This window comes from Cololabis saira, chromosome 4 (genome assembly GCF_033807715.1).
Source record: "Cololabis saira isolate AMF1-May2022 chromosome 4, fColSai1.1, whole genome shotgun sequence".
In the NCBI taxonomy this organism is placed as follows: domain Eukaryota; kingdom Metazoa; phylum Chordata; class Actinopteri; order Beloniformes; family Belonidae; genus Cololabis; species Cololabis saira.
In genome coordinates, this window is record NC_084590.1 from 30,091,959 (window position 1) to 30,104,943 (window position 12,985).

Below are 12,985 nucleotides of genomic sequence, written 5' to 3' on the forward strand. Positions count from 1 at the left end.
TTCACTCAATTTCTCCCACACCAACTCTCTTTCCTTTAGCGCTGTAGCAGTGTTACTTTTCCACCGAGAGATGTGCTCAAATTCACTTTGTATTACAATAAAAACTCTAATAATAACGAGGGAAAGTAGGAGGACCATTCCTGTTTACTTGGCGTTGCCATGATGAATCACAGCAGCAGAGCTCCATTGATGATTTCTTTTTATAGTCACTGTTTGCGTGAGAGAGTTAACAGAACCAACTCTAAACCACGCCTTGAAACCAGGAGTGCTGAGTTCCTCATCTTGGTCTGATGATTATCTGTTAGTATTTTAACTCAGAGTTTGTTGAACCTCCTCTCTGGAATGGGCCCAGATAATTTGTGTATGTCTTGTTTCTGTCTCCTTCCCATTCTTTCTATCTGTTGTCAGTGTGCATACAGTATATGAAACATAACAACAAACTACAACAACTTCTGTCATGCACACGCATGCAAGTGGCAGACATAATATTTAAAAAGACATATCATGCAGTATCTTATACTGGAGAGATTAGAGAGATTAGAAAGAAAGAGATGGTCAGCATTAAAGGCAGAAGAGTCGAGATGAGAGCAGGCCCTGTATCTGTGGAGGGACTGATGGTAAACTCTGGTGACAGAACTGGTGATGTCACTGTCATCTGAGATGAGAAAGATGCGGAGTGACACCGACGGACAGAGCTGTATCACCACGTCTCTCTCTCTATCGTTTTCTCTCTGTCTCTTTGGTAAGATGTGTAGTTGTGACATGTGAGTCTGCTCTAAGCAGACATGCCAGGATGATCATTGGAGTGAGAATGAGCACCATTGCCAGAGTTTCAGCCCTACATGCTACACAAACTGTCACAAATACTGCTAACACACACACACACACACACACACACACACACACACACACACACACACTCACATGGATGCAGATAATCATAATCAGAGATGAAACTGAAACTATGATATGCTGGTATGCTTATCTACTTACTGAAATATGGTACATTCAACTTATCCTATTCACTGAGGGACCGACAGCAAGGACACTGAGCCACACACACACACACACACACACACACACACACACACACACACACACACACACACACACACACACACACACACACATTGTTGAATACACAGGTTTATACTATGTGTGCTTGTGTGTGTATGAAATGCTGCTACTGAATAATACATCTTTGACTTGTCAGAGCTGTGACTTCAAAGCCCAGCACACACTGAGAAAGGAAGGAGAGAGAGAGGGGCACCAAGAGAAGTGGGGAGAGGAGGGCTGAAGGGAAAAATAGAAAACAAAGGTACTAAATGAACAATGGTGAGAAGGTCAGGGAGGAGGTGACAGGTGATTAAATGATGCTCCCAGTGTCTTATAATGATGCTGCCGAATATTGTCTGTCTACCCACAACCTTCACTCCAGCCTTTGAAAATCATCTGCTATAAAAATAATAAAGCAGTTCAGTTTTATTTTTCTATTTTTAAGGACAAGGACAGTTCACTATCCATTTTTGTTTTTTTTTTCTCCATAATTTTACACAGAAAACCAGATGCACGAAAAACATACTGCCATGTGAAGGTTGTAAAAGCACAATCTTTCAAAGTTAAGCTTTTACACTTTAGGATGTTCCAAAAGAAAAATCATCTGTACCTCACTAGATAATGATGTAAATACAACCACAGATAAAGAACAGTACATGGCACTTTTCATTCTGCCATATATTTATGCAACAGGAGCTAACCCAAAATTCAGAAGCAGAGTTTTCTTCACTTCACTGCCGAACTTTGCTTCAGTTGATTGACGTTTGCAGGAATTCATGTATGCACATTTCTTTTAAAGTTCCACTGCAGCATTTCAGTTTGGTTAAAATCTGGACTTTGACTAGGCAATCATGTCCTTTTTTAGTCATTCTGTTGTAGATTTTCTGGTGTGATTGAGATCATTGTATTTTTATGCCATCAGATCACCTCACATTCGACTCATACCTGACACTTTGATATGGAGTTGTGCCCTCAGTTGATGCCATCTCATTGATGCAGCTAAAGTGGTGGGACACTCGTCTTTTTTAAAAAGAGTACAGCGGCTACAACTTTAATATCCCATAAAAAAGGGAGATTGGGCACATGACAATGACATGTGGTTTCATTTTTAATTTGGAGTTGATTAGGAGAAAAATCTTAGTGGTAACTCTTTGAAGCAGCATAAGAATAAGACACAGGATTGTCATTTCTGGGAATTATGCAACGATGGTTTGAAATTGGGGCAGGACTCATTTGTACACTGCCCATGAACTCTACGTGTGTTAAATGTGTATGTGTACTCACAAAAGTTCTTCATTCGAACACAGCTCATGTCTTTACAGTTCTGTTCACAGCAGCTCGACTCAGACACTTGAATACACTGCATCCCCACTTTGAAAGTTGTGTAACAACTTTGCACTTGCCCCTTCAGAGTTGAAAACTTGGTCCAAACAAAGATTGGGAGGCTGGATAATTCTACTGTGATCTGTGTCTTTGATGTCACAGAACCCTGCAAATCTGTAGGACTCACTGGATGAGTAGCTTTCAGACGGAGGCCGCCCAAACAAAGGGCTCTCAAGCACAGAAAGATTTTCATTTATTTATCTATTTATTTTCTCTGTCATATGTCCCCTTCAAGACATGCCCAGTGTGGGCTTTTCTGTCCAAGGATCATTTATCCAGAAGCTGTGTGTTTAGTTTACAGGCAACTTCTAAGCCATGCTACCGTGTTATTTTTTTAGAGACTCACTTGTCACTCAATTTCCAGATCACTATGAGTAATAATGGCACAAATATAATTACAGTGTAATAAAGGGCATTGTGTTATTTGCCAGAGTTTGTATTTATATAATTTTAAGAGTAGTATTTTGATGTCATGATACTTACAGCCTACAACAAAAAAAAGTGTAGCTTCTTTTTCACATGCCTGTAGTCCTGCTTTAATGGAAAGGAGTGCATTTAAAGCATATTGGCCCAGGTAATCAATGATTAGGTTGTTAAAGCCAATACACTGCGGGGGTGAATTTGAGCTATGACTCAGTCGGGAGCAGTTGGTCAGCATGAATGAAAACACTTTCCCTGCTGGGCGTGCATTGAAATGCACTACCTTCAAATACACTGAAAGCCTCTAAATGAAGCACAGAACGGGGTCAAGTGTCACTTTAGTTTTTTTTCTGTTACACCCACTCACTTTCTATCTCTCATTTACTCCCTCATTGCAGACTAGTCATGCAGTTACATTGCTTGTTTTTTAAAACCCTGTAACGTTAGATAAAACTCTTATTTTTAGCCTCATCTTGTTTGTTGAGAAAAAACAAAACAGTCTAAAATACCTGCGTTTTGTCAGCTATGTTTGTTACTAAGAAACACTATAAGTATTATAGAAACATGAGAAATCCATTAAGTTTATGCTGTATCTTAAAGTCGAACCTTACTGTATTATATTTTTCCTATTTTAGGAAGATAGCTTACAAAGTTTCTGCAATTTTCTCCAAAGTTTTTTAAAAAGCAGGACTTAGGTCATTATAGGAAGAAGCAAGTACAGACTATGGAGACTTCAGCATCAGTCTTGTTATTGTAAACTTGCTGTGGTCGGTTCTACATGTGAAGAACATGCCCTGATCACCTTGTTTCACTTTGTCTGTGATAAAGTATTTGACTCCCAACCTTAAAGCATGGTTAAACCCCTATATGTTTGCAGAAGAGGGCCCAGCCTGGTAAGGTCTGTAAAATCCTCTTACAGACCCAACCAGGCTGTGCACTGGTTTACAGACCCAACTTTTAGAGACTGTATCACAGGAGGGCCAGTCGGCAATCACTCATGTGACAGTAGCAGAGTGGCTTGTGCTGGTTTTAGAGTAGACGAGGGAGAAACCCAGTAAGATTCTTTGGAAGAATACGACAAAGAAAAAAAAGATTTCCCCAGAAAGAAGGACTTTAAGCAACAGTGGCGAAACACTAGCACATTAAAGTAGGTGAGTGGGCAGGAGTGGGCAGAAATATGGCTTCTTCACTACTCCGGTAGAGCTAAAGTTTCTCATTGATAGCAGATTACTTGAACTTATATCTCTCTCTACCTCCTTATCTCTTCTTTTCCACTTCTGTCTACCCCCCTCCCAAATTCCTTCCCCATGAACCTTCCTCTTTATTCCTACAATTCCATTACTTGTTTCTGACAACATCAACTCATGATTTTCTTTTCCTTCTCTTTTTCTTCCTCTGATCACATCTCTTTCTCTCTCTCTCTCTCACACACACACACTATCTCTCTCTCTCGCTCTCTCTCGCTGTCTCTCTCTCTCAGGTGCTCCGAAGATTCGTCCAATGAAAAATATCACTGCAGTGGCAGGAAGAAACACTTTCATAAACTGCCGTGTGATTGGGTATCCATATTACTCAATTAATTGGTACAAGGAAGGACTCCTGCTGCCTGACAACCATCGCCAGGTGGAGACCACTTTCACTCCTAGAAGACAAAAACAATCAACATGACTATTCAGCAAGCAGATCATTTCTGTGCTGTAAAAACTGTCAATTACCTGAAAAACAACTTTGCAGCTTCCTGTCCAAATAAATGTGATATTCTGTGGTGAAGATCACAGAATATCACATTTATATTGTATTTTACTCTTGTTTGCTTTGTATTTGAAGTAACAGTATAAAAACTATTTCTGGTGAAGTGAAGATCATTTAAAAAGAGACAGTAATGAAGCCACAAAGGAAATCAGGAGGATATTCTTTTGCTCAGATTTTAACACATTCTTGCCTCTATTCTCATCCCTGTATATTGTTTATTGAAAAGAACATTCATGACGTCCATATTTGTCACTGATTTCTGAGCAGGTGGTGTTTGAGAATGGGACTCTAAAGCTCAGTGATGTTCAGAAAGGCATGGACGAGGGGGCCTACATCTGCAGTGTGCTGATTCAGCCGCAGCTGTTCATCACGCAGACCGTTTATGTCACTGTCAAAGGTCAGTCACTACCACGTTGGCACTATCACAATTTACGGATAGGTTCAATCTCCTACACGTGATACATCAGGTACACTGTATTTACAGTATGTATGTAATTCAAAACATCTTCTAGTACCATAGTGCACCTCTCTAGTGACATGCTTACGCGCATTTGGACTTCAACAAGGCTTTTCTTTCTAGTGATCCAGCTGTATTTGAATAAGCCTCTTTTTGTATCCAGGTGATAATGTATTTCTTCTGAGACCAACGTTCTGTCCACATAACTGCTACATGAACGTGGCTTGTGTTCTGCAGTCCATAACCATCTGCCAGCTCATAGGATGTTGTAGGTGGTAAATGTTTTTGCTCTCCCTCCCAGTGGAAAGGATTTAGTTCCACTTGATGTTTGTTATAGACTTGCAAGACTCAGAAGAAGCTTGTCAGTATACACTTAAGGAGAAACTTTACCTATCAACATCCGCTTTACAGAACTTGATTCACATGAAAGTCTTCTATAGATAATGGTCCCAACTTGTCCAAACTTCCCTGAATCCTAAATAGTACTGAAGCAGCTCTAGATACTGGATGGATGGATGGATGGATGGATGGATGGATGGATGGATGGATGGATGGACTGATGGATGGATGGATGGATGGATTAATGAATGATGGATGGATGGATTAATGAATGATGGATGGATGGATGGATGGATGGATGGATGGATGGATGGATGGATGGATGGATGGATGGATGGATGGATGGATTAATGATGGATGGATGGATGGATGGATGGATGGATGGATGGATGGATGGATGGATGGATGGATGGATGGATGGATTAATGATGGATGGATGGATGGATGGATGGATGGATGGATGGATGGATGGATTAATGATGGATGGATGGATGGATGGATGGATGGATGGATGGATGGATGGATGGATGGATGGATGGATTAATGATGGATGGATGATGGATGGATTAATGATGGATGGATGGATGGATGGATTAATAATGGCTGGATGGATGGATGGATGGATGGATGGATTAATGATGGATGGATGGATGGATGGATGGATGGATGGATGGATGGATGGATGGATTAATGATGGATGGATGGATGGATGGATGGATGGATTAATAATGGATGGATGGATGGATGGATGGATGGATGGATGGATGGATGGATGGATGGATTAATGATGGATGGATGGATGGATGGATGGATGGATGGATGGATGGATGGATGGATGGATGGATGGATGGATGGATGGATGGATGGATGGATGGATGGATGGATGGATGGACATGCTTCTTGCATCGTCATCTTAAGTGCTCTGCTTATTCCCAATTCTTAAACAGAAGCAGAAACAATTACATCATCTTCACCAGGTGCCAATGTTATGTATTGTGTAAAGTTCTTCCTTGGTACCTGGATGCCATTTGCTGGCCATTTTTGGGCCTCTCAAGTGCTGGTGCTGGTCCTTTCCACCTTAATATCATCCTCCAGGAATACCTACTACACTGCCTAATACTATTCAATGAAAAGTCACCTCAAGTTAGTTTTTTTTTTTTTTAAAGTAAAACTAAAAATGACTGAAAATATTTGTGAATCTAGCTTTATTCATTTATTTTTTCGACTGTGACTAAATGAATGGACTAACAGCAATTTGGTGCAGGGTGGTGTGCGTGAAACAGAAGCAGCAAAGCAGCATTACCTCTAATAACCCCTGATTAAAGGGCGGACTGGTCTCCGGCAGTCAGCAATTACATAGAGCAGGAGTGCTATTGTATAAGATTTGTAAGTGCACTGCTTGTGCATAAATGTGTGAATGACAAGGGTGTGTGTTGTATATATTTTGCATGTAATGTTATTTCACTCTTCTCAGCTGCAGTAAAATGACATGTTTGTTCCAGGAAGTCGTCAAGTGTGAGAGTGGGCTGTGTCTGTGTTTCTGCTTGACATTATTACGATGTGTGAAATTCGTGCTGCTTAATAGTGCTCGTCTTACTGTAGTGTTCCTCTGTGCACATATGCGCATGGGCGGGTAGGAGCATGCTTGCTCGCGCATACGTGTGCGCGCACACATTTGTTGTATGTTGATTTAGGTACGTGTTTGTGTGAATGCGTGCTCATCATGTCTATGATTTAATTAGATGGATTCTAACTAGGCCCAGATTAAAATCCCCAGATGTCTCAGCAGTAACCAGCAACCCCCCCCCCCCCCCCCAGAACAGCCTCTGCTCATCCCCCACTCCAAACCAACACCACCACCTCAGTCAGTATCCATAGCAACACCATTCTTTTCCCTGTAGATAGGGCTCTAATTAGAACAACTATTATGGGCTGGCTTTAGCAAGGTGGGTAGGACTGGAGCGGTGGGGTTGGTGTGGGACACAGGTGGCTGCAGCGTGGGTAGTGGGCTAGTAGGCCAAGCTCCAGTGATGTGGAAGGCCCAGATAAAGATTCAAAATATCCTCTTTTTGATTCCCTCTAGTCAAACAGGCAGACTACAAGTGTACTTATCAGTGTGTCAGATGAGAATGACAGTTTCTGAAATAGAGCTCTCTAAAAAAACATCTAATGTCTTTTTCTCTCTTGACTTCTTTTTTCTCTTTTTTCCACATCCTCTCTGTTTACCATTTGCCATGTCCTCTCGGTGCCCCTGAATTTCCAAAACTGTTTGTCAACCCATATTTTCACTTCCTTTCCATTCACAACTGGCATTTTCCCCCCTCTGTCCTTTACTTATTCATATCTGTCTCATATCGCTGTCTTCACCTTCAACTCACCCTTCTTATTTAAATGTCCCTTTTTTCTTAATCTTTTTTATGTCCATTCTCTATTTGCATTATTCTGTCTTCCATCTATCTACCTTTCATTTCACCCTATTGCATGTCCTTGCCATTTCTGCCGACCACTTTTTTCTATTCATTTATTTTCTCAATTTGATCTCTATATTTTTCTTTTACTGTTAATGTTCTTTCATCCTCTTTTTCTCTGCCTCTCTCAGTTCCCCCACTGATCCAACCATTTGACTTCCCGCCGACTTCCATTGGCAAATTGATGTACATCGCGTGTGTAGTGTCGTCTGGAGACATGCCCATACGCATCACGTGGCGCAAGGACGGCCAGGAGATCGTGCCCTCGTCAGGCATTACCATTGACACAAAGGAGTTCATGAGCTCTCTCCAGATCTCCAAGGTGTCACTCAAACACAACGGCAACTACACCTGCATTGCCAGCAATGATGCTGCAACTGTCAGCACAGAGAGGCAGCTCACAGTTACAGGTAAGAATAGGAGGCAGTTTTAAAGCACTTCTGAAAACTCTCACAAGAACCTTTTTGCCAAGGAAAGTATTTTTGAGAATCGATAGGAAGGAAGGAAAGTATTTTTCTATATCCACTCATATTTATGTGACACTAGTAAGCCATGCAGATAACTTTGCTAAAATTATTTTTTAGAAAAGCATACAACACAATATGCATGGGCCAAGGCTGACTCATTTTAATTCAGAGTAGGAATAGTAACCCTGCCAGATCCCCACTGTTCACAAAGCTCATACCTACAGTCTTTACATGTAGGAGGGTGTCGTTTAGTAGTCTTTTTTCAATCCTTCTAAAGTTTTTTAAAGTTGTCTAGTGTATGGTCGGCCTATATTCCTGAAATAAAATGCACAGAAAAATTGCTATATTTTTATGACTGACTACATTTAGTCACCCTTTTCATGAACTTTGTTTTGGAGGAGTCTTACACTACAATAAATATCTTCTAGATAAACTTCATAGAGTAAATGAAATACAATCCATCCACCCATTTTCTACACCCTTAAATCCTATACAGGGTCAGGGGGGTCTGCTGGAGCCTATTCCGGCTCATTAAAGGCGAGAGGCAGGAGAATGAAGTACCAGGGACTAGGGATGGAAATGGATACGATTTTTACTATTCCAATACCATTTTCGATTCTGCTCAACGATTCGGTTCTTTATTGATTCCCTTATCGATTTTCATTTGAAATAAAGGACAACAATGAGGCAAATGACACTAATATGAAGGCAGTTCCTTAGTTAATTAGTTACCTGCAGTATTATTAGCCAAGGAAATGCTATAATATTCACGTGGCAAATATTGCAAGTTCCCCTGTTGTCGTCTTTTTTACTGAAATGTAACCAGACTTTTGTGCGTCTGTATCGCTTGGGCGCATTGTTTACTATTGACTGCTGGCTTATGCACGTTGCTACGTCAGGTGCCTAAGGTACGCTACTGTGGCTAAGCTACGAGTGCAAAAGAAATACAAATACAAATTTAAAGTGCGGTACCAGTCACGTTTTTACACATCTGCTTTTCAAAATGAATGGACCTCTGGCTGTCATTGTTTTTATAATTTGTCCTCTGCATTCACATGTCCTCTCATGTTTCTCCAGTGCCTCCTCGGTTCGTTGTGCAGCCCAACAACCAGGATGGGATCTACGGGAAAGCGGCAATCCTCAACTGTTCTGTTGATGGATACCCTCCTCCTAAGGTCATGTGGAAGCATGCCAAAGGTGCACTAGGTACATGACCCATCTTTCAATCTTAATCTATGTATTTGACAAGCTTCTGCTATTGTCATATTCATAGGCTTGTACTGCTCAAAAGTGAAGGACATTTTGCAAGATTACTTTATCATAATACATTGTCTCTGCACTGCCTCTTTCTTCATATCCAGCGGGTATTGGGAACCCACAGCAGTACCACCCTGTGCCTCTGACAGGCCGGATTCAGATCATGAATAACGGCTCTCTACTCATTAGACATGTCCTGGAAGAGGATCGTGGTTTCTACCTCTGTCAGGCCTCCAATGGGGTGGGCTCAGACATCAGCAAGAGCATGGTCCTCACAGTTAAGAGTGAGTATTCACACATGTTGGCTAAAGTTGCGTGGTATTTTTCTTCTCCAATGCATAGATGGCTGCATTTATGCTATCGAGGATGCTTTAGTGCCCCTGCTTTATTAGCTTTCATGTATTGATTGTGATCAAAGGTGAGCACGAACATAAGATATATGATACAAAAACATAAATGCAGCAACACAGAGAGCAGTTTGGGCACACCTGTGATCAGCAGTGAGAAAGCAACTGAACAATTGATCTTTTGACTCATGGGATCCGTCTAGAGACAGTCGAAAAGACTTTGAGCTTAATCACTATCTGCAATCAATCTCTCCATCCTGCCCCACCAATTAGTAACAACCTGGAAAATGTAGGTTGGCCAAGAGCATTGGCTTCACATGATGATCTACTTGCTGATAATCTTCATGTTGGTATTTATGAGAATGTGTGTACAAATACTATCATGAAGATTATCAGCATCAAGTAGATCATCGTGTGAAGCCAGTGCCATTGATCTTACAATCCAGCTGCAATCACAAAAGAGATGTTAAGGCGTCAACTCTCGCACCTTTTGACACAGAAATGTTTAACAAAATGCACATGCTCCTCTCACCATGTGTGTCGATTACAGGGTTGCCCCTCCGTGCTGCGCTCCCTCTTTCTCCCTCTCGTGTTAGTGTTATTGATTGAACCGTTCCTCTCCTCTGCCTCCCTCAATTCTGTCTGTTTCGCTCAGCGGAGAAGAAGGAAAAGCGGAAAAGAGGGAGGGTGGGATGAATAAGTGATGAAAACAAAACAGCAGAACCCTCCTCGGATCAATATTGTGTGTGTATGTGTGTGTCCGTGTGTGTACGTGCAAATGAGTGTGTGTATGTTGGACTAAGAAGATTGAGTGTGCGAGGGACTTGTGTATTGAGTGTACACGAATTGTAGAGTGTATCGTTTTTGCCACTTCATTCACCTAGACCCCAATGTTAACTATTGGAGAATGAGAAAGGAGGTTTATTGACTTTACCTCATTGACCACAGCTCTTCATTACTCTACTGCAATGGAACTTGGCTATTCTAAGCTCTACCTTTTTATCTGCCAGTTATCCTACCTTTCCCCTCTCAGCTTTTTCACTTACACCTCTCTTTCCACTTAAATCCTGCCTATTATCCACATTCTCTTCCCTTTTCTCCTGCACCCCTCCTCTATCTGCCTCTGTCATCTAACGTCCCTCTCATCAATCTGTTTACTGTTACCATCCCTCTCTGACTCAGACTATTTGCCCTCACCTCTTCATCTCACACTCCATTTCCCTTCTCGTTCCAGTCCCAGCAATGATCACCAGTCACCCCAACACTACTATGGCTAAGAAGGGTCATGTGAAGGAGCTCAACTGCACAGCCAGGGGAGAATGGCCCATCATCATTCGCTGGGAAAGAGGCGACACGGTCATCGACCCTGACCGCAACCCCCGCTACTCCATAACCACTAGTCCCAATGAAAAGACAGACGAAGTGTTGTCAACACTCAAGGTAAAAACACTTCTTGTGGAGCATCTAGTTGATGAAATCAGACAGCACTATGTTTGTGATGCTTGTGATGACGAATCGATTTCAATTTTGTTTTCACTTCAAGTGGAACAAAAGAACCGATGCAAGTTTTAGGTTAGATGGTCCTCCTGGAGGCGTTAAGTTACTTTTAAGTCACTTTTACGACACTACCGTGATCCTCTCTTCATTCAGCCTGCACTCTCCAGCTGTGCATTCACACTGATCCCACAAAGCTGCAATATTCCCTCTCCAATATGTTCTTTCACAGTTGAAAGATGGTCCCTTTACTGTACTTTGCATCCACAATCAGTCAAGTCCCTAATTTGTCTGGGCACTGACTTCTTTATTCAGTCAGTGAATAAGTAAACAATCTGAAAAAAACAAGTTTCAGTAAAGTAAATTAATAAATACAGTTTCTACCTGGTTGTTTCCTGTGACACACACAGCAATGCTAGCCTCACTTCACCATTATTGTATATACTGTATATAATATACCACTGCTTTCTGCATCGTCAACATACTTGTCTCTTGGCTACGTGTTCTTGCAATGGGCATGAACTGTGCTAACTCTTACTGTCCCTTTAACGGACTATTGAGATCCTCTGTGACGAGTTTGCGGATATCTTTTTACTCCGCGCTGTTTCGCCTTTCCACATTCTCAGTTTACACACCACTCAATTTTTTACCCTATTATGAATCAGTTATCTCTTCCCAAGGTGATTTAGCCACAGAGGAAAATGTTGTGGTTTTCCACAAGTGCAACTCACACTGCACAGCGGAGCAGAGAAAAGGCGCTACAGGTCAGAGCGAGCTGGCTGTGTGAATGGGGCTCTTGTCTCTTCTGCCATGAAGCCTGCTCTAATTCTGTGGGCTAGATCCTTCATTATGAATGAATGACATAGTGCCAGAAAACAATACGAAGCTGTCACAAAAGGTGAGCCCAGTTAATTTGGGTTGTTGTTACCGACAGTGGGGATGAGGGACCGCAAAAGCGAGATGGCACCTCCTCCAATTAAATGATTTTTTCTTCAAATGAAACAGAAACTTATATTTTAATAAAAAAATAACTTACTAGGTCTCGCACAAATTTATGAAATCTTCCAGATTCATTTGGTAGTGATTATAGTTCTGTTGGTCCATCCATCCATCCATCCATCCATCCATCCATCCATCCATCCATCCATCCATCCATCCATCCATCCATCCATCCATCCATCCATCCATCATCCATCCATCCATCCATGGATGGGTGGATGATGGAGCCGATCCCAACTCTCTGAGGTTGAAAAGCTGGGGTACACCCGGGACAGGTCACGAGTCCATCGCAGGTCCACATACAGTATAGACAAACAATCGCACACCCACCATCACTTATACGAGCAGCTTAGAATCACCAGTTAACCAATGGTGCCTGTTTTTGGACTGTGGGAGGAAGCAGGAAATACCTGCAGAGGGCTCATGTAGTAGAGTGATAACATTCCAATTAGAAGACTGATGATTGACACCCCACCCCCCCTAATTTCACTGTGTCCTTGGGCAAGACCTTGAATCCATCTTCTTCATAAACTATAAATTGTATTC

At 41.7% G+C, this 12,985-nt stretch overlaps 1 protein-coding gene across 1 annotated transcript in view; it reads left to right on the plus strand.

The window, feature by feature from the left end:
* Positions 1 to 12,985, plus strand: part of dscaml1 (Down syndrome cell adhesion molecule like 1) — a 135,919-nt gene that overhangs the window by 95,604 nt on the left and 27,330 nt on the right. The window contains exons 8-13 of the mRNA XM_061719377.1: positions 4,340 to 4,482; positions 4,879 to 5,008; positions 8,007 to 8,285; positions 9,420 to 9,548; positions 9,704 to 9,883; positions 11,181 to 11,386. Coding sequence (XP_061575361.1) covers positions 4,340 to 4,482; positions 4,879 to 5,008; positions 8,007 to 8,285; positions 9,420 to 9,548; positions 9,704 to 9,883; positions 11,181 to 11,386 — 1,067 coding nt within the window. The remainder of the gene's footprint in view (positions 1 to 4,339; positions 4,483 to 4,878; positions 5,009 to 8,006; positions 8,286 to 9,419; positions 9,549 to 9,703; positions 9,884 to 11,180; positions 11,387 to 12,985) is intronic.